This window comes from Leucopleurus acutus, assembly GCF_964270905.1.
Source record: "Leucopleurus acutus genome assembly, chromosome: 4".
NCBI lineage: Eukaryota > Metazoa > Chordata > Mammalia > Artiodactyla > Delphinidae > Leucopleurus > Leucopleurus acutus.
Genome location: NC_139146.1, coordinates 30,961,825 through 30,988,365, shown reverse-complemented (window position 1 = coordinate 30,988,365; position 26,541 = coordinate 30,961,825). Strand labels below are relative to the sequence as shown.

The window sequence follows — 26,541 nt, the reverse complement described above, 5'->3', positions numbered from 1 at the left end:
AGATTCTCCTAAATAAATCAAGACATCATCGAAGAAAAGAAAATTATGCTTACATTTTCTGCTTTCTCAGCTTTGTGACTAATATTGACAGGGTTCTACCATGTATTTGCATATTTGCCTAAGTAACTGAGTATAAACAGAAAAAAATCACAATTAAGAATAATTTTAAACAGTAGGAGGAAAAGGAGTTTGAGACAAGCAAACCATTGTCAAGATGCACTGCCCCTTTCCATTCTGAAGAAAAGATTAAATAGGGAAGGTTCCAAATTACAGTGTTTGCCAGGAATTATTTTTACTCATCAGTTTAGGAAGAAATCAGCAGCAAACACCATCAGAAGATATTCTAGAGACGGGATCTTTTGCTTCTTAATACCCAAACACCTTTCAGCAAAGTCAAATTCAAAAAATCTGTTCTAAATGGAAAAGCCTAGGCCAGGTACAGAGAAAGGGACAGTGCTTCTTTTAGAAATAATTCTGTAAAGCCTACCTTTTGCCAACAGCCGGGCATGGGTAATCCATCTGGCCCCTATTTTAGAAAGAAGAATAAGCATTCCTCAGGTTCCACGAAAGTGATCATACTTCATAATTAATATGCCCAGAGGCTTAAAAATGAATATCTACCTGTTAGGTGGCATTAGTCATAGGCATCTTTTACTAATAATCAACTCCCAAGATATTACCCAACATTAGTTAAAAGGAAGAAAATTCGAATGTTTTCCAAAGTGAGTACATATTTTTCAAATAAATAAAATATAGAAAGATTTATACTTAACTTTGGGTAATAATTTGTAAAACCTAGTGGTCTACTTAGTTATATCTTTAGATAATAACTCTGTACTATTTCTCTTAATTTCATTAAACGCATTCTATAATTGTCTTTATTCAATAAATGGAAATAACTTCTCTTCCTGGTCACTATGTTCTATGGCTGAATGCACGATAATGATGAGTAATCAGTGATGAACCATTTCTATCTGAAGTTTATAGCTCTTCCTGTGGAGCATCTTTCAACTTTTCTATATTGAAAGCAGATAAAGTAAAACATTAAATTGATTGAATTAAAAGAGAGGCAGCCAGTCTATATCTTTATAGTAAAATGTTATCCACAGCCTTTCTCAATTTTTAAATTAAAATTCTTCAGAAGCCAATTAACAAATTCTGAATAAACAAGGGATTCTTAAATGTCACAAAATTTATTTTCACTTAAAGGGTAAGCACTCTTCAGATACAAATGATATAAATAAGGCAGGAAGAGTTGATATATTATGAAGCATGCTTGTGTTTTCCCCCAACAAAATGATTGTAAAAATATTATTTATTGTCAATACCAAGCAAACAAAATAAAAGACTGGGCATATCATATTGACATTTTCTAGTTGCAATTATTGACTGAATAAAATTTTCTTCTACAATACAATCTCTTAAAAGACTTGAGAAACAAATTTATCTTTAAAGAATCATGCTTAGTATTTAAGAATAATATAAGAACATGCAGACCAAGTATAACCATCAACACAGTCATAAAAAGTTTTCCTTTACACCTCAGAAAATTTGCATACACTTTCTTTTTAAATGTAAAAAAAAAAAACACCTTGAAATAACTTCATAAGATATTTGGGAAAAAAATCGGTAATGCCAGATTGGTACAAGGAGAAGGGTCACCCGGTAGAATTTTAGATTTTAGTATAAGGGTTTTGACATGCCAATGGAGGTACGGGAGATCTGTCTACTTTAGGAAAGTGAGTTTCAAAAGGAGGGACCATTAAACTGAAAAGGTTATGTGACAAAGAAGAGGGTTTGGGCTGCAGACTATTATCTTTAGAAGCTCAGAGAAGTTTGGTTTTCTCCCCTACGGTCTCTTAACAGCATTCCTTTGAATTGGTTAAGTCTTGACCACAGAAGCTCAACTATGTAGGTTTGGTCTTATTTACAGCCTGACAGAAATTTAGTGAAAGGCAAAAATGCCTTTATTTCTTTTAAGGAAAAAAAAAAATAACTTTAGGGGTAAAACCCAAAGTTATAGCCTAGTTGTACCTTTACATAGAAGATTTTTATGCACTTTTAATGTCATCTTGAAATGGTTATTAGATAAATTGACATTCCCCAGAACACAGACGTGGCAGCTGTGTCAGTTGTGAGAACAATGTCAGGAGATTAATTTGCAGTCACTGATTGAAATGCGTGCATGCTCTTTTCACTCTGCAGTCACTGAAGGAGCTACTCATGCACATGCATGTAGTGTGTTTATCATGTAAAGCTTGCTCCAGAAGTACCACTTTACACTGAGAGAGATGAATATGTAATAAACAAAGGAATTGCATGCAGGGTGGTAGGAAAGAGAAATACTGTACCAATTGGCAAGGGGCATCCAGCCCATCCAGGCCAGGCTGGCCTGGCTCCCCTTTTTCCCCCTTAACGCCACGGAATCCCTGTTTGTAAAGATTAACTCATAATGTTACTAAACAGAAGAAATCACTTAAGCACAATTTCTGCTAATGAAATAACCACAATAACAAAAGGCTGGGAGAGGAGCAACTCTGAAGGGAAAGGTAACATCCAGTGATGCTGGACAAAACAAAACGGAGCTCGATGTGGTCCTACAACTAGCGCTTCTCTGGGAATGGGGACCTGCTCTCCGGAGCAGGACTGAGGAGCACGTGTTCCTCCTCCGATCCCGCATTCATGCCCCGGATGCACATCAATACTTGAGTGTTGAGAAACCGGGCATAGCTGGTGGCCAGAGACAAGGAGTGGAACACACTGACAGCCTGCAATCGGTGTTTCTGGGACCTTAAAGTCTACGTTAAAAGATGCCAACCAGAACCCCCGCTGGTGCGGTCCCTCCAGTTTGCTCCTCTCCCAGCTTCGCCTCCGCATGTGACATCTGGAGACGGTTGCATGAGTCAGACATACCAACGGGCAGGGTGCATCTAATCCAGGAGCACCCTGTTCTCCTTTCTCCCCTTTAGGCCCCTTTTTGCCTTTCTTTCCCTTTTCCCCCTGTGGATACAAGGGTTTAAATAAGACAGGTTTTATTTTGGGGGGGCGGGGGGAAGTAACGGTGATTCAAAAGATGGTTTAGCCAATAAAAGTCTGGAAGGGCATTTACCACTGTTTTCTGGTTTAGGTAAGGCATGATATTATGAAAAATAACAGACTTCCAGAGTGGCAATGGATTCTGGGCAGTGATGTACAGGATTTTATTAAAAAGATTCAACAAGATGAAAGAACTTGAAGGCTGACACATCAGAAAGGAGGATCAGTGCTGACTTAGACCCCAGTGCTATGGTCCTTGTGAATGAGGTGTTCCCGCCACCGCTTTGGTGAAGGTGACAGATACCAACTCTATTGAATCCAGCCAGTGGCAGTGAAGTTCAGAGGAATAATGGAGACTTCACCCAATTTTCAGTACCTGCCAACTTGCTTTTTTTCTAATCCTATAACAGATGAAAGCTACATTGAGCCAGAGGAAAAGGAAAAAATCTTGGCAGTTTCTATCTTTTTGAAATGAATCCAACTTTCTGACATTATTTTTTGTAGTTAGTTCTCATTTAAACATATTCAGTGTGTTAAAAATATACTCTTTCTTTTAACATTCTTTTTAAGGAAACTAAAAGCAAATACTTTCCTTAGTAAGTCAGATAAACAAATTTTAAAAGTGCTAAGATTTCTCAGCAATGCCACTTGGAGAAACAGACTTGTTTATAAACTCAAAGATGTTCTTTAATTCACTGTTATTGGTCTCATGCCAGGTGTTCACAATGGTAAATGGGTTTCCAGCTTGCTCACAAGGTAACAAAAGCCAAAAAAACAAAACAAAAAAATTCTGTTTAAGAGAGGAAAAGCAGTTTGGATTCAGTTGAGCTAATGCTAAAAATGAGGTAGGCAGGATAATTACATGGTGGGAATGTAGCCATGGAAATTAGTATTTAGGAATCAAGGTAAAGGTTGTGGAAAGCTGCATGGCTCATAGGGATGGAGGAATTAAGGAAAGGAGGCAAAAGGAGGAGAAGTAAGGAATGCACCTCAGCTGTTTCACATTAACAAATATCTCTGCATATTTATAGACAAGAAACTGGTGCAGTACAGAATACAAAATACTATGCAATACATATTTAAATTAGTGTATTCATTCTGCAATCAGGATGGCAGATACAATAAGTCTGAATAATTTCAGAAGCGAAACAACATGAATATTCAAAGACATATACATAACAGATATAGATGAGATATGCACTCAAATTAATGCATCCTTTCTGTGTGAGTGAAAGCTCCACATTTATCTCCTGTGTGCCAAAAACATTGCATCAGAAGGCTCAGAATCAAAGCCATTTGGGTTTCTCTAATATCGGGGAAAGAGAGAACTTCTGTGTGGTTTAGTTGATCATGATCAAAAACAAAGACCCGAGATGCCAGGGTGAAATGAGATGAGAGCAGGTGTGATAAGAAGTAAGATGGGAGGAGCTTTCGGGAGTAAATTGCTCACTCATGCAAGATGAATCGACATTCTTCCTCAGCAAGTAACATCATTGCCGTGAAGTAAAATTGATTTAAACTTCATTGGGAGGGAGTGGACTCTTCTTCACATAGGTGTGACTGACACCAGATGTGTTGGGTATTATTAATTTTGGACTCAATTCATTTTTTGATTGGTTAATCAACTCAGAATAATCACTCAACGGAAAGTGTTGTCATATGAATGTTGACTTTAACAGGCTCTGGGAATCGTTTTTCAGTAATATTCTAGTGAACCTCAGGCTTTATGGAAAACAGACACTTTTACAGGGGATAATGTCTCAGTGTTATTATTAATCAGCATAGTTTTGTAACTATCTGTCTTTGTGGGTATGAACACATAAAGGCTCTTGCTAATTTTTGTCTCCCATGTCAAAGAATGATATACAAAAAGTATTCACGGGCTTCCCTGGTGGCGCAGTGGTTGAGTCCGCCTGCCAATGCAGGGCACGCGGGTTCGTGACCCGGTCCGGGAAGATCCCACATGCCGCGGAGCGGCTGGGCCCGTGAGCCATGGCCGCTGAGCCTGCGCGTCCGGAGCCTGTGCTCCGCAACGGGAGAGGCCACAACAGTGAGAGGCCCGCGTACCGCAAAAGAAAAAGAAAAAGAAAAAGAAAAAAAGTATCTACAGCGTCCGAAGGCAACAAGTCCAGGTCCCTGCGTAATGGACTCACTGGGTTTATCGGGCATACTGCTTGCCTTCCACTTTCCAATAAAAAAAAAAAAAAAAAATCAAGATACAGGACATATCTTCTGTCTCTACTGGGAATGTTGTGAAGATGAATGAGATGCTGAACTTACAGGGTTAGCTGAGCTCTGCCAGGAGACTGTTGCAGATTTGTGCTATTTAATTTTACTTAATGTCATAAATGCCTCGCCCACCCCCATTTTCAAAAACCCCTGAAAACTTCGTCTTTCAATTAATTGGTGTCAGGTGGTCCAAAGATTGTAGCCCAGATATCTGGGGATTATAATTCTTTTCTTCTGTGTTAACAGTGCCCTTATTTCTTGCAGTGTAGCCTTTATTCCTCTGTGAAGATGTGGTTCCTCAGATCAGACATCAGAGTGTTTTTGGAGCACAGGATGGAGAAAGATTAGACGTATGAAAGAATTACACAGGTTGAACAGCAAAGTAGACAGAAGCAGAAAAATCAAACAGGCACATGCTAGGCTGGAGAGGTCACCTTTTCCCCCTTTTCTCCTAGATCACCCTTCTCGCCTCGTGGACCAGGGAAACCCTATAGGATAAAAAGCAAACCAAAAAGATCTATTGGTATAACTGTGGCAACACCATATTGAAAAAAACCTTAAGAATTCATGTTTCTGAACGCAAATAAAGAAACATGGCATGCCCTCAAGTCTCAAAACTTAGATGGGTAAAGTGGCACTTAGAAATAACAGTTTCCTAACATCTCAAATATCTGTAAACAAAAGGTTTCTTGCTTTTTCTCCAAAGAAATGTATAGTGGAGAGAATATCAGGATCCTAGTTTGAATCCTGGCAAGTTCTCTGATTTGTGGGACTGCGGGCAAACTTATTTCACCATTTTAGTTCTTTGACCATAAAACAAGGTTAATACCTATTAATACTACACATCTGCTGGTGTGAGCATTAAATGTGATGATATATATAAAGTACCAGAATGATGTCTGCATACAAATGGTGCCCAATAAAGAGTAACTACTATTACTTTTTGCTACTGCTATTATTCACATATATACAGGATGAGCAGTAATCATTTTAGGAGGGATTGACTTTCGACATTCTCTATTTTTATAGAATTATGTTGTTATAAGATATATAGAGACTGTATGCTAAAAAGAAAAATACTGCATAATAGCTTTGAGAATAAACATACCATTCCCTAAGGGTGGCATGTGAAAGATACTTCAATTTTATGCATATTTTAAAATAAGTAATTTAACCCACTCATGTTGAGTGTCTGATTTGGGAAAGTATTTTGAAGTGCCTCTATCAACTGTCAGTTATTAATTTCATACTAGGTAATTATGCTTTTTGCTTTTATGTCTATCTCATGCCAACCCTAGTGGTTTATTTCATATTGCTGTCTACACACACAGCAATATATGCTGTCCACATAACTATGTGCACAGAAAAATATTAGAAGTATTCTTGCTGTTATTGATGATGGAGACCATCAGCATCTATTATAGTGGGAAGATGTTCATTGTAGGTATTACTTACATCAAGACCAGGCTCTCCATCTTTCCCCTGCCAAAGAATCATAGTAGCTACATTAGTGTTCCTAAGTTTCACGAATAGGTTATTATTCTATTTAAGGCTGCCTGGACATGCAACACTAGTATAAAAACAACTAATTCAGAAATGTGAAAAAGATTCTCTATTGATTAGTAACACAAATTTCTTTCAGTAAATCAAGTGAAGTGACTGTTAATGTTGCAGGTAAGTGTCATGAAAATGTTTTTATTCTATATCAGGCTAAATAGTCTGATATTTTGCTGAAATTTAACGCTTGGTATTCAAGTTATCAATCTAAGAGTAAGTCAAAAGCAAAAATACTGTTTAGTTGATTTAAAAACACACCAGCACTAACATTATAAGCAAATCTATGCTACTTTAGTTTGACAACTTAGTAGTTAGCTCATAAGTGTGTAAAGAATGTGAAAACTGTTTATTGTTAAATACAATTTTAATTTGGCTAGATGTACACCTTGTCTATAAATACTGTGGGTGTGAAGATCACAGATTAAAAACTGTTAGTAAGTTAATGACCCCCTATTATAGAAGGAATATAATACTGCTGTGCAAGGATGATCCATTGAGCCCCGTGGAGCAGATTTTCAGGGCATTGAAAATCACACAACAAATCCACCCAAAAGTTGCTGAGAAGTTGCTTTGATTCCACCAGTTAGATTTCGAAATCTATTTCAAAATCAGCATCTCTTTTAGCACTCAAGTAATCATGGTTTGAGCTTATTATTTCAATTCATAAAAACTAGAAAGTACAAGGTACGTGGAAAATACATAGGGGTTATAAACCTTGAGACAACAGTATATGCTTCTACTGTAGTTCTACCCTACCCCATCAAATCATTTACAATTATCCCAAAGATAATATTCTGAAGCAAACCTGAGGCTCTCAATTTGAAGTGGGTGTCATTGAGAATTTTCAGAAGATAGAACACTATCAACCTTCTCTGTTCTGAAGATCACTTGTCATCACGGTAATTTAGAAAGGTCAGAAACATCAAAGTCATCAGAAACATCAATCTGAGAAATACCTTTTATTAGCAAGAGCAGTTTTTGTAAGTGATATATGAGAACAGATAAAGTCTGAAGAGAGTTTTTAAAATTAAGCTTCCACACCCACTTCTGGTACAATGACCTCCCAAGGAAGGGCCAATTATGGGTCTGGTCAGATGGCCCAAGGAGGGGTTATCTGACAGTCAAAAGCCCCGTTTCAGGTTAGCACTGTCCATCTCATGGACAACCTCTGATCCTCTCAAACTGGTGAAGTGTGTGGGTGTCTGTATGTGAGTGTAAGAATACGACACAAATATGACCTATCTCTGAAGTACACAGTTACATTGGCGTTGAAGAGACTTAGTGGATTGTTCTTTGCTCCTCTAATGGGATTAGTCTCCCCACGAGGGGAGGGTTAACCACGCCAGGGACAGGTCATCTATACATGCTGAAGGGAAACACCATCGCGAGACAAGAGAACTCACGGGAAGACCATACGGTCCTCGGGGTCCCGGCTCTCCCATAGCTCCTTTTTCACCCTATAATGAAAGGTGAAAGTGCAAATCATAAACAAACACCTATATTCACACACTTTCCCTGATGGCCTGTGGCTAAAGCCTCTATTTGAAGTATCATTCTATCAAAATTCCAAAGAGTCAGGCTCTTTCAGGGCCGCTGCCAGTGATAGAGCAAAAGAAATCCACGTTAGCATATTTTACAGAATCACCTTTGAAAGAAGGACTGTCTGCCCAGCGGTGCAAAAGGACTTGCATATCTAGGGTGTGGTGCTTGGGTTTCTTTGGCCTTACTGTGAAATGTTTTTTACTAATTATTTTAAGTTACTACTTTTTCAAAAATGTAATAAGAAAATTCTTTTTCCCCCAAATGTCTCTTCAGCAAGCCCTTCTTCCTTGACTGCCCCTGCCCTTAAATGAGCTTCACGGTGCTCATACACCAGGAGACATACCCACGTTATAACTTGTCTATTCTCTGCTGAGCCCCTCACTAGAATCTGCACATTAGGGTGCCAGGGCCCTGGCTTTTTTCCCTACTGCATGCCCACGGCTTATAATAGTGTCCGGCAATTCAGTAAATATTTGCATAATTCATGAATCAAGTCACATCAATACAATCATGTATGTTTTGCTTCCTTTCGGAAAAAGAGGGTTTAAAAACATTTATGCTTTCTACTCAGTGCCTGATAAGGTAGGAATTTACTACCTCATCACTCTCTCTCCATGTACCTATTTAAGTAGCAGAGCTTGTCTCAGCTACAAAAAAATGATAATCTTTTTTTTTAACTTATTTTATTATACAGCATGTTTTTATTAGTTATCTATTTTATACATATTAGTGTATATATGTCAATCCCAATCGCCTACCACCACCACCACCACCCCCGCCACTGTCCCCCCTTGGTGTCCATACATTTGTTCTCTACCTCTGTGTCTCTATTTCTGCCCTGCAAACTGGTTCATCTGTACCATTTTTCTAGGTTCCACATATATGCATTAATATACGATATTTGTTTTTCTCTTTCTGACTTACTTCACTCTGTATGACAGTCTCTAGATCCATCCACGTCTCTACAAATGACCCAATTTTGTTCCTTTTTATGGCTGAGTAATATTCCACGGTATATATGTACCACATCTTCTTTATCCATTCATCTGTTGATGGGCATTTAGGTTCCTTTCATGACCTGCCTATTGTAAATAGTATTGCAATGAACATTGGGGTGCACATGTCTTTTTGAACTATGGTTTTCTCTGGGTATATTCCCAGTAGCAGGATTGCTGGATCATATGGTAATTCTATTTTTAGTTTTTTAAGGAACCTCCATACTGTTCTCCATAGTGGTTGGCTGTATCAATTTACATTCTCACCAACAGTGCAAGAGGGTTCCCTTTTCTCCACACCCTCTCCAGCATTTGTTGTTTGTAGATTTTCTGATGATGCCCATTCTAACTGGTGTGAGGTGATACCTCATTGGAGTTTTGATTTGCATTTCTCTCATAATTAGTGATATTGAGCAGCGTTTCATGTGCTTCTTGGCCATCTGTATGTCTTCTTTGGAGAAATGTCTATTTAGGTCTTCTGCCCATTTTTGGATTGGGTTGTTTGTTTTTTTAATATTGAGCTGCATGAGCTGTTTATATATTTTGGAGATTAATCCTTTGTTGGTTGACTCATTAAACGATCATCTTGAATGCTTATAAAAAATAAGTGTAATTGGAGGTGGCCCCAGGAATATGAAATTGTGATAATAAAAAAAGAGATGTCTGCATTTCAAGTAGTGTTTTCTTCTGCTGCCATCTCCAAAATTAAACTGTCAGTATATAATATGGAAACGTCAGGAGAATGATGATGTTTATGTGAGGGGCCAAAAGAAAATGTTACCTTCTTTTATCACACCCCCGAAGAAGTTTAACGGTAGCAAATCTCTTCCAAGGGTAAAATGTCAAGTTCAGCTGATAACTGTACATGCAGACCTAAGTATTATTCTGTGTTTCTCCACACTCCAAATTCCCATGTGATCAAATTTCAAGTCACTGTCAACAGTCTTCTTTAACTTAAACTTAGGGGTTGTTGGTGCTAATTAGCACTGTCACTTAGAGGCACATATAATATAGGGAGATTTGGGGGAATAAATATGATAAAAGTTTATTGCACTTTTACTCATTATTACTTTATGTTTATTACTGAAAGGTCAGGAATTGCATTCAGTAAAGTGGCCAGGCTTTGAAATGAAACAGATTTAAATTTGAATTCCAGTTCTGGCACTGACGGGTTGTGTGGCCTTGGGTAACTTTCTTAACCTTTCTGTGCCTGTGTTTCATTGGCTGTGAAATAAGAGAGTAATACATATTCTGCAAGAATTTTTCTGAAGATTAAGTGTGATTATAAAATATGAAATTATATGTTGCCAAATAATATGTCCATAAAAAGAAGCTCTCATTATTATCGTACACTTAGAGGTCTTGTTTTTAATGAAAAGGGCTTGAAGACCCAAAGAGCACTAATTCAAAATAAAGTTCTCTCAGTTTGATCTGTCAGTGTTATTTATGATTTTTTAAGTGGTGGTGGTGCTGTTGGTAATGGTGTGTGTGTGTGTGCGTGCGTGTGTGTGTAAATGGGAGGTGGGGATTTAGAAGGAAGGTTCATGTAACCTGGAGTTGGTCTAAGTCGTAAAAACTCAATGGATTAGAGTAGCCGTGGTCTGAAACATCTCCACAGATTATTTTGATGTACCTACTCCCTTCTTCCTCCTCTGAGTACTTCAGCTTTATTTTGTTTTTAAAATGAATATACCGTGGCTGATTTGAATTCAGCTGTCACTAAAGCTGTGGAGATCCTCTTGCAGAATTGCTCACCCCAAATACTTACTTTAAGCTAATCATGACAATTCCACCTCACTCCCAGTGACTGCTTCAGAAGTGGACATATGACCCAATCCTGGTCAATGAAGTGTCAGGGGAAGTGGCTGGGAAGCTTTGGGGACAGTTTCCTCACAGCTAAGGAGGATACAGGAGAAGACAGTCCCTATGTTTGCTCTCTGCTGATGCCTCGCCAGAGGGGGGGTCTGGAACCGCTGCAACCAGCTTGCCTGTGGTCAGAAGACAAAGCCAGCTCTTGGAAAGGGCACAGAAGCAAAGCCTAGAGTTCCTCCTTTGACTATTGTGCCACACAGAACTATAAATTTCTTTATTGTTTAAGCCATTTTGAGTTGGGGTTCTGTCACTTGGAGCCAAAAGCAGCTTAATGGTTTCAGCTTGAAAACTTTTAGGAATGAAATATTACCACAGGGCCTTGAACGTGCAACTTCTTTTCCGGGATCAATTCATTCCAAAAGAACTTTGAACCTCTCAAATTTAACACACTCTACGGAGTTCCTTAGTGGTTACAAGGCCAAGATGAAGAAATCAGCTGCAGGTAGGACGACAGGTGCTCTGAAAAGCTGACTACTCATGCTGCCAGTCATGTATTTGACAATTCTTGAATAACGCTGTCTGTCAAATGCCTGGTTTCTTTTAGGCTGGTCTCATTTCATTCAGGATCTTTAATTTGCATGCCTACACTGAGGAATTATTCTAGAATGAACCCCTTTCTTGATTCCTGCCTCTTTAAAATTTGAAACTTTTTCAAGAGAGTCCAGACGGCACCTCCATCAATTCACTTGGAGAATCACACTCCAGTTTAGCACTTAGGGAGAGGGGCACTTGGAGAGAGTACTGATATCTGATCCAGTTAGGACAGTTAACATGCTGAGTAAATACAAGTGTAACACTTTACACTGCACACCATTTGACTGAAACTATGCCTTCACAAATTCTTAGCCATTTCATTTGCTCTCCTGGCGAATTCTACCCCGGCGCTGAGACCCGATACTCTTATGACACTGTGGAGCTCTCGGAAGTAACAGCTGATTTACCAAACGGTAAACCCTCTTGAGTTCCAGGGCCTCCTGCCACTAGACTACTTGAGATTTGCTGCTCCATTTTTAGTTCATGGACTGGATTTCTTGATACAATGCTTGACGGCACCAGCAGCATGAGGCTCTTAGCTTTTAAATCTTTTTAATTAAGATGATCTTCGTAAGTCTCTTGTTTGACCTTAGAAATAAATTCAGATGACTTATTTCCTTTAGGACTCACCTCTTCCTAGAAGGATTCTTGGGTAAAGCCAGCCTTCCTCATCGCTGAATGCACGGCATGTACTATTTGTACTCACTTAGGCCTCATTATCTAGTTATTCCTTGCAGATATTTTTTTCCTCTGCAATTAGATTGTAAACTCTTCGAGATCATGGAAAATAGCTGCTTCCTTCACAGTACTGAGTAAGTATATACAGTGTATTAATAAAAGGTTATAGGATGATGAATCAATGATTATTATGCAATTCATTAGAACAATTAGCAAAATGGACTTCATAAATGGGAGGAGAGCGTTTTCATTCCACACTAGGGGTACATTGTGTTTTGTACATCTTAATGTGATAAATACTTACTGAATAAGTGAATTCACTTTATAGGACATGGAATTATGGGATGGGGATGTATGCCAAAGAAATCACTATATGGCCCTCTATTTTAAAGCAAATTATCCCAGACTGATGAAACTCTATCTAGTATTAAAAGACCACAAAGTTGCACAATGAATCATTCCAACATTTTGAAGTCCTCACCATTACGATACTTTCTTTACATCCTATCCTGGATGGTGGGGAAATTGATGACACAATTCTACTCAGATACAAAAAAACCTTCTAAAAGTTTTTCAGGGTGAGGAAAAGAAAAAGCAGAAGAAAAACAGAGAAAGAGGGAGAGAAGTTCCAGACAGATGACCAGCTGCTGATGCTGTAGTACATTTTTTTGTATCATATGTTTATCTTCCGCTCTGAGTGTCTTTTTTCCCCCCAAAGATATGGAAACATGGCTTAGCAATAGAGAGGTTAGTGGAAGGTTTTTGTTTTATAATGCACTAAAATTATTTCCTTATGGTTAAAGAAAGGCTATTCTTTTGCTTAAAAAGAGGAGCATGTGTAACTGTGCAGAGAATACTTAGGTTTTGTAAGTTCCCTTTAGAAAAGTTATAACTTATTTTGAATGAATACAGTAGCTTTATATAAAAGATTATCGACCAGAATATATAGTCCCGGAAATTTTAGACCTATTGACATCAACTTTCTGGATTAAGGCCAAATGAAAACATCTTCCTTAGGGGTTAAGGAGGAATGGTCTGAGCTATTTACTTTAGCTATGAAAATGTATGCATTGGTTTTGTTGTTGTTGTCGTTAAGGCAGGCATATTCTAATACTGTCATTCTCTCAGCATGACGACTCTGAATAGAACTTAAGATGGCATCTATTTCCATTTACTATTGGATGGCCCTTTATTTCTTCTGGGAAATGAACAGCTCAGATCAACTAAAATGGAAAAGCCACACTCTGTGTTTTCCTTAGGTCTCAGCTTAATAACCTCAGGAGCAACTTACTCTTTCTCCTTTGGGACCTGCAGGGCCATGGGGTCCCATAGGGCCATCTGTACCCTAAAAAAAGATAAAAATAATATAATATGAGACATATCCCAAGGGCTGTAAGAAAAGCAGTTATAATTTATCCTGGACTTTTCCTGGGTGAATGATGCCTTAGAATGTCAGTAAGACAACATGTCTCCTTTCAAACTGCTTATGCTTCATTCTTTCAGGCCACTAGTTTTCCAGAAACTCATGCAAAAGGGATGAATTATATAACTGCCTATTTCAATGAAAGGCTCACACAAAATACTGTATATCATATTTAATTATATATTTCCTCCCTGACTAAATGGAAAATCTTCACTTTGCCCCCAAAATCTTAAGAAAAAATAATTGTTTTTGCTTCACATCACCTCTTCTTCACATCCATTCTCTGCTCCTACAGTTACCCCTACTCCTCTTGGCCACAAATGCTCTGAAGTCTTGTCTTCAGCTGTTTAAGAGGCTCGAATAGTTATACAAGTAAAAAAAAAAACTTAAATAAATGAGAACAGTGTTTAACTTTTCAAGCTTTCTTCAGTTCTGTTGGAAGCAGCAGGGGGCTTAGAAGGAAGGAATTATTCTTATAGGTTCTGCTGCAGTGGCTCAAGTCACTAGGCTTATAAGGCACAAACCAGGCAGCTGGATGATTTAATGGCATAATTGCCCTCTGGCCTCCTGGTTCAGGATTAGGATTTCTGTGGCAGATGAGATAATATTCAGATGAATATAGGAACACTGAGGTCCAGTGAAAATAATGACTGCCTGAAACAGGTTTTTAGAATTGAAGAGCTTGGAATTCTTTTTGATTCTTAAAAACGTAGCAAGGACTTCAGGTATATTTGCTCATTTTCAGGAAGACTATGCTTAGATTTGCAATGAATTTATTATGATATTTGCAAACAGAAACTATGCTAGCACAATTTTTTTAGTATTCCTATTTCTGTTTTACTATTCTTGTTTATTCTATGAGTCTTGTGATATGAAATAATTCAGAGTTTTAAACTCATTCTAATGTTGCTGAATTATCAACATCAGTTTGATCTTTTTCTTACTGCCTGAACTCAAAGTTCATCTTCAGAAGACTTCTAAATATTGAGGACCTGTAGCTGAAATTTAAGAGATGGAGCTGTTAAGAACCACAGAAAAGAGACAAAATGACAGAAGACAGACAAGTCATTTCAATGAACAGAGATTTGAAAGTTAGTTCCAAAGAAGAAGTTACATTTCTAATAATGGACATAAACATAAAAGGAAAAGCAAGTTAAAATAAATTCACATGATTTTGATTCCTTCAGAGGGCCCCTCCCATGGAATTGCAGGAAGTGTTCATTGGTTATGGAAAAATCTGTCTGGGATTCTACGACAATGAAGCCAATTAGATTGGTCATTCTTCCCACGTCACAAGTTATCCAGACTCGAACCCCGGCTTTAGAAAGATGTTCTGTAGTTTAGGCTGTATGACAAACAAGGCTGCAACCCAGGCTTTGTCTACCTTTCCCTTTTCTGCCCTATCTTTGTCCACTTTCTTCTGCTCCAGTCCTATGTACCCCTCATCATTTGATGGGAGTCTGTCCTGAAGCATAAAACTCCTAGCCACAAAACCTGTTGGAGCAAGTTGAGGTGCTGACTCACCCGGGATCCTGGCTTTCCGTCTAAGCCAGATGCTCCCTGTGTGATTTGGTTGGTAGCAGGGTTGGTGGGTGTAACACGAATGACAAGAACAGAGATTAGTATGAGGTACTGATGAACAAATGTAACACTTCAAACAACATAATACGCAGTCACAGGGTTCTGGGATGAATATCACATTGCTACAAATTGTTAGTTAAAAAAAAAAAAACCATGTGACAATAAACACCCCACAGATGATGGCATTTTTATGACATTTCCATTTGATAAATTCTTACTTAGAAATCAAGTGAATGAGGTTTATAAAGTGGGCTTTAAAATAGTTACCAGTAACAGTCTGGGTTGCTAATTTCCGTATGAAATTAATTTTCTAAAGACTGTGCCATTCACAATATATTTCTTTTGGTTCTGAAAAAAAAATAATGGCTGATCTTCTAGGAAAGGGCTCATTATAATAATCAATCAAGTTAGAATTTCAGAGGAGAAGAAAACAGCTCTCGTTTTACTTTTTAAAATAGCATTTGTGAATAACAAATGCAGACTTTTAACATGTCAGGGTGACTCTGGATTTTACACGGATGATACTCATTGTTTTCTGGATTGTTCTCACTGTGTTCACATTAGTCACCACTAGAGGGACTTCTAGGAACAGGAAAAAGCCAGAAAAACTTCATGAGTCCAAAAAGAAATAACTGTCCCAAACAACATTGTCCCTCAGCTCACTTCAAGTAATCAAGCATCAAAGTCTGAATGGGAAATGCTTTAAAAATGGAATGTTGTTCTCAGGCAATGCATGCTTTTCTTTCCCTTCAACTCTAGGCTATGCATAACGTATGACCAAAAGATGACATTTTCGATGCTTGTTTTTTCAATTATAAGCGCAATTACTTTTTTGGTATGGCTTTTGTATCTCAAAACTCAAATGTTTATTTATAGTCCTTTAAAAATGTTGATTTGATCAAGGAGTATTTAAGAAAGACAATGCACTAGTTCTATACATCTCTTGGCAAGGTTGCAGAACTATTTCCCCATTTTATGCTTCAGATGTAGTTAATAATACAAAATGGAAGAAAAAAAATGTATTCCAGCTGCAAACTCTACAGATGATGCTATACCATACATTTTGGGGGGTACTTTTCATTTTTTATTTTACAATTCCTTCTGTGCAATCCTATTGTGAGTCAGATTATAACTGCAAAATTCCATTTACTTAGCAATGATTAAAATTTAAAAAAAATACGTGTGTTATCATTTGCTTAATGCTAGCATATGTAGAGCTTTCGGCTAAATGTTACATAAAAATGACCACTAGTCCTAGATTTGAAATTAGGGCAAACTTTAAAGAAATCAGATTGAGGGTTTAAATAAAATAGAAATCCAAATTTTCTTTTGCTTTTTGATACTTTCTTCAGAGTCACCATTATTAAAATTTAAAAATAAATAGGGGGATGATAAAATTTTTGCACTGATTATATAACATTATCTTTATGTGAATTAATGACTCACACATATTATACAGGTTTTAGGTTTTATACCTGTGGCATGATCTAACTGGTGTGATTTAACCTATACTCTAATATAAGGCTTACATCATTCAATAAATGAATACATATTAAGCATCTACTAAGTGCCTGATCTATGTAAGGCATCGGCTATCAAGAGGAATACTTTAGTACTTAGAATACAGTACTTGTGGGAAAAATAAAATAAGTAGTCACCAATTTTTTTATGGAGACGTGTATAAACTATTTTCTATTACCAATTTTATGTCATATTTTAATAATGTAATCTATAATGTTCTTTACTGACTTTTATCTGCATTCACTGAATAAACAGCATATGAAAAGCTTGAAACTAAAACTTATATTTAGGAATTCCCTGGTGGTCCAGTGGTTAGGACTCTGTGCTTCCACTGCAGGGGACACAAGTTCGATCCCTGGTCAGGGAGCTAAGATCCTGCATGCTGCACGGTGCAGCCAAAAAAAACCAAACAAACAGAAAAACCCCTCATATTTAATAATCATTTAAAAATATCTTTTTAGTGGTTGTGGTAAGAAGACTAGCATAAAGTGCATGGAAGTTGGAAATCTCCTTTTCATTAAAAATCAAAATCTCTAAATAACTGCAAAATACTTCTTCCATACTATCCATTATTGCCGCAAGAACCTCGTAAGAGGGCATTTCCAGCACAAACGACATATAACATTTAGACCACAATATGATTGATTAATGTAAGGAACCACGGCACTGACCCCACGCCTTCAACAATGGCCAATTGCATACCTTCCACTAACAGGGGGCTATGGTTTTTGGTATTGAAGAAGAAAAAATAAAAATTGAGGGAGGTTTTGACACTACACTAAATAATAAAAACATTTGGGAGAAATTATGAAATAATCTGCATAATAATTTTTTAAAGGGGAGGGTGATGGGAGAAGAACTGTCAGCATTAAAAGAGGAATGTTGGCATGTATGTAATTGAACGACAGAACATTTATGGTATTGTTTGTTACGGGGTCTTCCTCTGACACAAGAGCAGACATCAGAGAAAACAAAACTGGGCCGAGCTCTGTGCGAACACAGTATGTTTTCCAGTTACAGAAATCTCAACCATAAGATGGTCACTGAGTAAACCAGAGTTCTTACTTAGGGTAGAAAGAAAAGTCTGAGATTTGCACTGAAATGGAAAGTTTTCTTTACTTACTGGAAGACCAAGGGGTCCTCTGTCACCCTTTTGACCTGGTTCACCCTTCAATCCTTTAACACCATTTAACCCTGGTTCACCCTAAATGCAAAAGCAAATGCCGATTTTGGTTGCTATCATGGGTGTTTCAACTTCGAGAGAAGACAGCCAGTCTCTGAAATGGTTGCAGATTCCAGTTTTAGGTAACAGCAGAGTCAGGCTAGATTTGTCTTGCATCAGTTCAAAAATAATCTAAAAAATTTTAAGAATTAACAAACTGAAATTGACAATTAAATAATATTCTAGGAAGCAGAACTCCTGAGAAAGTGTGCTCCTTACAAGCAAAATGTGTATGTCTGAGCTTCGAATTTTTCAGTTTTACCTCAAGGAAATTGGTGTTATGCTACAGTGTTCTGACCAAGTAAATCAAAGACAATCGGAGTGGAGGATACTGAAGGAGGCTGAGCAGGAAAGACTCACTCTGCTGGAATGGAAAACTGGAATATGCAGGACAGTGTTATATATATGAATATTTTAAGCCTTTAAGCATTTTGCCCAGGGGAATGAGCTAAAAATGTAGCAACTGACTTTTGAAGTAATGCCATTTGGTGAATCCTCATTCACTGACATTGCAAGTCAGGTCCCTACAAGGATTAATCAATAGAACAGACAACAAAGAGCCAATCCTAGGAGAGAATGTGAAGATCACAGAACTTACATGTGGCCTTACTAACTGTCTATCTGTCCAATCTCAGAATAAAGTAGGTTTGAATTTAACTTAAGGTGATGATACAAAAGCCATGATAAGTGATAAATTCTCTTGACTCTGTTTTTAAAAACCTAAAAATGTAATACACTATTTTCTATCGGCAGCAGCATGTTAGAAATAGAATTCTGACCTGTTCCCTTTTCAGCTTTTAAGTACAGATATTAATTTCATCAAGAAAATCTTGAAAGACTTGTGGAAGGAAGATGATTTCAGTTTTAAATGCCCTATAGAGTCCTGAGTGGTAGAGGTGGGAGAGGGGAGAGGTTATGCTTACATGGCAGGAGGGATTATTAATCTGGGCAGTATTTCCCCCGTTTGCTTGATGGTGCAAATCAGTGCAGTACTTGTTAAAGAGTCCAGGGCACCACCTGGACCATAGCAGCACAGGAATGGTATTTTTAATGTCTCCCAGGTGATTCTTCTCATCAGGAAATTCTAGGAAACAGTGAGCTAGAGTCATCCATGGAACCATGCTATATATTTGAACTTTCAAAGGGGTCACAAAATAATAAACACATTGGCATGACCTAATGGAGTTTGGCAGCTCTGAGGAGAGGGAGTTTGTAATGCTGCCACTGTAGGAAAGCCAAATATTCTATGGTTGGTAAAATGTGATCCTGGGAATGTCCCAGAGCTAGAGTCAATGTGAGATTAAAGCCAAGGCTCCGTAGTCAACTGCAGTTAACTGGTCTAAACTTGAGATTCAGGGCTTTGCATGGGTGTGGACTTTCATTCAGCAAGTGATCTTAAGATGATGAACAGGCAGGGCAGCCTTGGTAGGCTATGAAGTTCTTTGGTGAGGAATCATGCATTGATAGGAATGGGCGTTAACTGAGAAGGTAAGTTTAAACAATCAAATTCTGGGGCAAAAATTTCAAATTTCAACTCTGAACCTAAATTCTAGTCCCAGATCTGTCATTTAATTGGCACAGTAATTTAGAGCAAATAACCTAAATCTCCTGAGCCTACAGTTTATTACCTATAAAATCAAGGAACTAGCACATAGTAAGCTATGAGATGTTTTCAACTTTATAATTCTCTGAAATCTATGATTTAAATAACAATGGAAGTTAAGTGTAGGCAAAGTGAACCATTGCCCTGTAAATATCAGAAGGATCTTGGGCATCTATTAATGTAATGGTGATGGGGTAACTGAATCACTCATAGAATTAGAAACTCAATCTTGGTGGCTTTGGCCTGAGTCATTACAATTAATCTGGTTTTTAGTGGTACCTTAAAATCCAAACAGAAGTCAACAGAGGAACTATTATTTAGTCCAGTGTGGGGAAGGAGGCCCAAGAAGCCTAGATAAGTACCTAGACCACAGAGCTGATAGATAAGCTCTCTTTCGACCCCAACACAAATGTTCTTACCCTAAACTATAATCCACGCCACTGAGACGCTGTCGATCACTGGCCTTATCAGAAGGGAAGGCGTTCTAAGAATGAAGAGGCACGAACTCTTTCCTTTCTCGGCTGAGTCACCTGCTTCATCTCGAAAAGGAAACTCAGGTTTCTGGAGTCAGACCAATCCCTCTGCCACCCCTAAAGCTGGGGGGTCAGCGGGAGTGCTCAGAGGAGAGGGTGGGCCGCCTCTAGGCTTTCTGATTCTTAGTGCCAACACTGCATTTATGTGTCCCCTCACCCCCTCTCCATTTCAAGGCATCAACTCACTACTGAGGAGGTTGCAAGAGTCATGGAACCTTTTCTCAAGCAGCCTTGAGGACTAGATCAATTCTTCTGTTCAGAACAAAGCATCAAAACACAAGATTACAATAACAACTGACGTTAATTGGGTCTTTATTAACAGCTGCACTGGATATTCTGTGAAGTGTTCTATAATCATACCTCATTAAATCATCACAACACTCTGAGGTAAGTTACCTAGTTGAGTAAATGAAGGATTAGAGAGGGTATATAATCTCCCCAAGGTGACACAGCCTGTCAGTGGCAAAGCTGAGATCAGAACATACGTCCTCATCACATATGCTCACTGAAAGAAGAAGCATGTCTTTCAGGGCTCATTTTAATCCTCCAAGGTGTCTTCTCGGTCTACACAAAGGCAAAGAATGCACCTTCATCCATCTTCACAATACAAACTGCAATAATTCTCAAAAGGAAGGGATATTCTCCATTGTTCTCTTGTTAATTCAGGGTACAGAATATGTGTATGTGATGTAACCTTCTCCTCAGTATAGCATACTTGATATACCTCACCTCATTCTAGACTAGTGACCTCTGGGGGAGTACAACATTAAGATGCTGGATAATTAAAGCATTTAGATGCAGTACTGCTATATGACAAGCAAGAAGTATCAACTAATAATATCTGAATATACAACTAAAGATACCATACTAAGAAAGAGCATCTGGACTAGTCTGAGAATGTCATCAGATTCACTTTTTTTTTTTCCTTTTAGAATGTTGATTTTGAGTATATTATGATTAGTAACTTAAGAAACTTACATAGTGACAAGGAAAAAGGCAAAATGAGGACTAATTCATCTCTAGGTAATATCACTTAAATTTGTTATAAGTCATTCGTCGTTGTGAAATTTAAACATCTGGATACTTAAAGGCTTAAAGATTATCAACATTACTTGACAAATAAATAAGACAGGACAGACATGCTTCTGTCATGCTTCCCCACGATTAACAATGAAACAGCCATCAAATAATCAAGGGATTTGTTGGATTACCTTTGGTCCAGGAAGTCCATGGGGTCCCTGAAAATGGAAAACACAGCTTTGAATTAAGAATTGATTCACTTTTTCCCAGCAGAAGTGACTATTAACTATTATATAAAGTAACAAAAGAGATGTATAACAAGAATCTTTTTGTTTGAGCTATAGCTAGAGGCAGGCCAGCGGATGTTAATACCTAGTGAAAGTTCCTTCTAGCTCTTGGATTCCTCTGTAATAGGAAATTCATTAACAGCAATTCTTTCTGCTAAATACCTATGAGAGGGAGGGGGGAATCTGCCAGGGTTATATGGAAGAAAAAAAAAAAGTGTTTGTGGACCCACACTACTTCTCTTTCTCAAATCCCTATTTAAAAAAATCTAGGTGGAATATGTGAGATAGCTTATGAGTTTAAAATTTGGTAAAAAAATTTTGAACTTTAAGTACCAGTGACGAGGAGACCTTTTCAATTACTAACTGCTCTAGACCCAAGGTTTTAAGAAATCTAAAGGAGCAAGAAAATGAGGAGATGACAGTCAAGTTTGGAACCCTGTTGCATTATTTCTTTAAGGCTAAGAAAAGGATTCTAGTACAGGAGTGCTAAACATTATTATTTAGAATGCATTCATTTTTCCAAAGATGAATTGTTCAAGGCTCTTGTAACAATTATTTACCAGTGGAAGGAAGTCACAACACATTCATGAATCAGGGCTTTTCCCCTGTATTTTGTGGAAAATCTAAGTATAGAGATGAATTAATCAGCCTAAATTAACTAAAGATTACTGTGGATTGCTTTAAACTTTCAAGTCATTTAAATGAACTATTTGGAGACAGGAATATTTGAATACTCATCAGCAAAATCATACAACAGTAGGAAAAAGTTTTGATTTTTTTTTTTAAGCAAGCAATACATAGATATTTGTTACATATGTCTACACTGGAATAATATTTTCCCTTTGGATATGTTATGGATAAACATTTTCAGGAAATGGCCATTTTATCAAGTATTCTTATTTCATTTTAGAAATTGTTTTAAATTCCTTTAAACTAATTAATTTTATGATATGAATGGATATAGCATTTTAAAATTTAATTTTCTAACTTAAAGTGGCGGGAGTATAAAAACGCCAAAAGTATGCCACTTGCTTGATTCTTAAAGCACTATTTAGTTTTAAGAAAATCAGATTAATTATAATTGTTTTGTGGTATGAAATAGAAACGGCACTTAGTAAGAAATAGATGATTGGGTCTGAGGCTACGCTCTGTGGTTTAGATCATTCCAACGATGTTCTTTCTTGGAGCACAACAGGAGGAAAGAGTGACCGACAGTTTATTTAATCTCTATGATTGAAGACATATGGTTTATCGGGACACTGTCGAGACAAATGTGACCTTAGAGACTGCCTGACTTGTTCCCAACCCATCCTAGTCAAAAGCATTTGAAGCATTCTGCCTTCTAGTTCTAGCCTTAACAAAACTGTCATTAGGTAGACATTTGGAGAATTATGCTGGTTTAATGGCTACCTTCCTCACTGAACATAAGTTCTATGAGGACACAGTCATTGCCTCCACTGGTCACTGAGGGATACTTGCAGTAAACACTGTATTTACAGAAGTATTTAAAAGTGAAAAGAAAAAGATCCAACAATATATATCATCTGTGGAAGTGAGACAATTTTTATCATATTATTTTCTAAATGTTCTTACTGAACATTTCATTAAAGGGTCTCAATCCTCAAAGTTGGTTAGAAACATTCATTAATGGCTACAATTATTAATCTTGTTATGCTATTAATGGCCTAGAACAGTGGTTGGTTAAAATGATTTTCCAATGTTCATACCCTAAGAGTGGAGTAAAGCTTGCCAAATCTGTTTATTCAACTTTCCTATCACAAAACTACCCTATCTCTTTCCAATAGATGTGCCTGGGAGAGTGAAAGACAACACTTTTACAATCAGAAAAGTACCCCCTATTTTTGTCCATTCCACAGAGAGTAGTACAACATACAAGCTGGCTGTTTTGAGGGGTGTGTTCATGTTTCCTCTGGTAGCATGCTCTTAAACAAATGATTATATTTTGGAGAGAAGGGAAACTTACCATGGGGCCTGGTGGGCCATGGGGACCTGGTGGGCCTGGTGGGCCTATGATCTGCATGTCCGAAAAATAAACATGAATTTGGTTACTTCATTTAGATAAGGCAGTTGGGCTTGAATCTCATGCTGGGCTTCTGCTAAGGCCATTAATGGTTGCAGAGGAAGAAGGATACTGGAAGAAGTGATGCATTTGATTCTCTACATTTGGAAATTCCTTCGTGAGAATAAAAAAACTTAAAAAAAATACAGTTGTTCTACAAAAGCCAGAATAAATCAAAAGTACATTAAAAGAAAAGGAAGCAACTGATTACCAAGAAATGCTATAATGCTACAACAACTATTAAACTCTCAAATATTTCACTAAGCAACAACAGGGCTCTGGAGAAAAAAAGAACGTAGGTTCTACATTCACAGAGCTCCATCCAAAAGCATTCTGGAAAAACCACTGATTTTCTCCTCGGGATTAGACAGTCCTCTGAAAAATCGCTTCTAACTCAGACCTCTGAGACACTTTTGTCTCTCGCTGTACAAGGCTGACGGATATTTCTTCTACAGTTTGACAGACCAAGAGGTTCATGGGCTTTCTACTGTTGATAAGCCATCTGGCACAGGTTGAAGTCGGTGAATAATTGGCCCATTTCAGAGTTTTTCGGGAACCATGGAAGTTCAGCCCCCATGTACTTACGGAAGGACCCTGAGGACCTGGCAATCCCGAGTCTCCTTTTTCTCCTTTCATTCCATTGGCACCCTACAAATAACCATTAAGAGTTGAGCTGGTCAAGTAAGGAACAGCTGAATTTTCTCCCCAAATCCATCATCCTCTTGAAATTTTTATAATATCATGTACATGATAATGTAAGAGAAGGATTTATCCCCTTGCATTTTAGCCTCAAGCTAAACATCAAGCTTCCTCAAATCCCCAGGATTGTGCATGATATGTGAAATAAATTATAAAGTAAATGAAACTAAGTTATGCTTGATTGGTTAAACTTATACATTGCTGAATATATCCAATTATAACTGTTGTATTTTTAATGGTGGTGCTGACTTTAAATAGCAGTCCTTCAACTTCGTTTTCACTGACACTTATTTACACATTTCCTTGTTTTAAAAAATGATCTAGGGTGGTGAGGTTTTCTATATTTTTTCCCCTACATTTTTCTACATTTCCCTCTCCAAATTCTCAGTAAAAATTATGGGGGAAACCATAAAAACACCATCCCATAATATTGTAACATAAGGAGAACACTTCCAGCGTAATTTGTTTTTTAAATTATTTTGTATTTTTTAGGTTTTTTTATTATTATTTTAAAATGACCAGTTACATCCTACATTAATGACCAACTCTATTTATTTTACTATCTTCTAGTGAAAATAATTCAGGAAAGCATAAAGGTTTACTTTATAATTCATTTGGTTAGATGCTTTAACATTTCTTCTAGAGCCTTAGTTGTAGTAATTAACCAAAAACACCTCAAATATTTAATAATAAAAATATTAAATGAACCATTAGATGAGACTGCAGCTAATAATACAACTATTTTCTGATTATTTAATTTATCTTAATATGAATACATCTTTAAAAATATAAACATACCGGTAATCCAGGAAGTCCAATTCCTCCTTTTTCACCTGGCATACCTGGGTCCCCCATGTCTCCCTTTGAACCTTTGAGTCCCTACAAATGATATGGTTTGCACTTAAGAATCATACTGACCATGGATGGTTACATAATAGGGAAAATAGAATTCCAGATTACTTTTGCCAATAGATGGGCCTCAGGCTGAGATGATTCTGATTTTCATTTTTAGGTAGAGCTATCTCTTATAGCAAACTTCTACATTGAATCAATACTATTTCCTCTTGTAATGGAAGAGATTAAATTCTACTACTTAGGCCATTTAAGTATGAAAAGCAGGAATGTAAGTGTTGACATCATTTCTCCTGATTCCACATTTTTACCTGGCAGCTAATTCTATATCACCAGTCCTGAAAACAAATTAATGAGTTTAATGCACAATATACCTTTTGAAGCAGGACCTAGTGTTATAGTAACAAAGGTCCAAATAAATTTTTCACATCTCCACTCATTATATCCCTCTATTCCCATTAAATGCAGGCAAAGGTTCCAATCACCAACAGTTTTCAATGGTCCCATCTACAGACAGGTAGATCATTCAGTATATACTAATGCTCAATTAATGCTTAGAAATACTTCCACTTTTCCAGTGTTATTATTTTGTTCTCGTGACATCTCTATGAGGTGATCCAAGATGTGATTTTTATTCTCTTTTTACAGTGAGGAAACAGATATATGTGTATTTTGAATGCAAAAAAATAGGAATTTTGTGATACTAATACTGAAATTAATGTATATCGTTAAGCATTTTCATCTAAGGAGGTTCACTGCAGTATGACCAGATGGCCCATCCTTCAGCAGAGATGATCATAGTTATTTTAGTTATGGTTATAGGGATCCCTGGTTGCACTAACCTGTTCATATTTTCTAACTAAAAACTACTTAAGTGGGCTTCCCTGGTGGCGCAGTGGTTGAGAGTCCACCTGCCGATGCAGGGGACACGGGTTCGTGCCCCGGTCCGGGAAGATCCCACATGCCGCGGAGCGGCTAGGCCCGTGAGCCATGGCCGCTGAGCCTGCGCGTCCGGGGCCTGTGCTCCGCAACGGGAGAGGCCACAGCAGTGAGAGGCCCGCGTACCGCAAAAAAACAAAAAACAACCAAAAAACAAAAACTACTTAAGGACAGGAACTTGTCTTTTCTTGTTACGTATATCTGTTTCATAGCACCTACTTCAGAGTCACCCACTAGGTGGGTGGGTGGGTGGGTGGGTAGGTACCTAAATAGATAGATGGATCTTATAGTTAATCAGATCCTGGTTGGTTTCAGGAATCTAGTAAAAGAGAGCAGCA

At 37.6% G+C, this 26,541-nt stretch overlaps 1 protein-coding gene across 3 annotated transcripts in view; it reads right to left on the bottom strand.

The window, feature by feature from the left end:
* The window catches only part of COL25A1 (collagen type XXV alpha 1 chain), a gene marked incomplete at its 3' end in the record, with an annotated part of 463,727 nt that overhangs the window by 3,763 nt on the left and 433,423 nt on the right, over positions 1-26,541 (bottom strand). Inside the window, exons 25-34 of one of the 3 annotated variants that reach the window (XM_082837697.1) lie at positions 25,211-25,291; positions 24,299-24,361; positions 23,618-23,668; positions 21,538-21,564; positions 15,391-15,426; positions 13,735-13,788; positions 8,226-8,279; positions 5,700-5,753; positions 2,352-2,429; positions 488-526 (exon numbers count right to left, since the gene is read on the bottom strand). In XM_082837697.1, the coding sequence (XP_082693823.1) occupies positions 488-526; positions 2,352-2,429; positions 5,700-5,753; positions 8,226-8,279; positions 13,735-13,788; positions 15,391-15,426; positions 21,538-21,564; positions 23,618-23,668; positions 24,299-24,361; positions 25,211-25,291 (537 nt within the window). Of the gene's footprint in view, positions 1-487; positions 527-2,351; positions 2,430-5,681; positions 5,754-6,720; positions 6,748-8,225; positions 8,280-13,734; positions 13,789-15,390; positions 15,427-18,091; positions 18,173-21,537; positions 21,565-23,617; positions 23,669-24,298; positions 24,362-25,210; positions 25,292-26,541 lie in introns of those variants that run through there. The other 2 variants (XM_082837696.1, XM_082837698.1) reach the window with 2 other exon arrangements.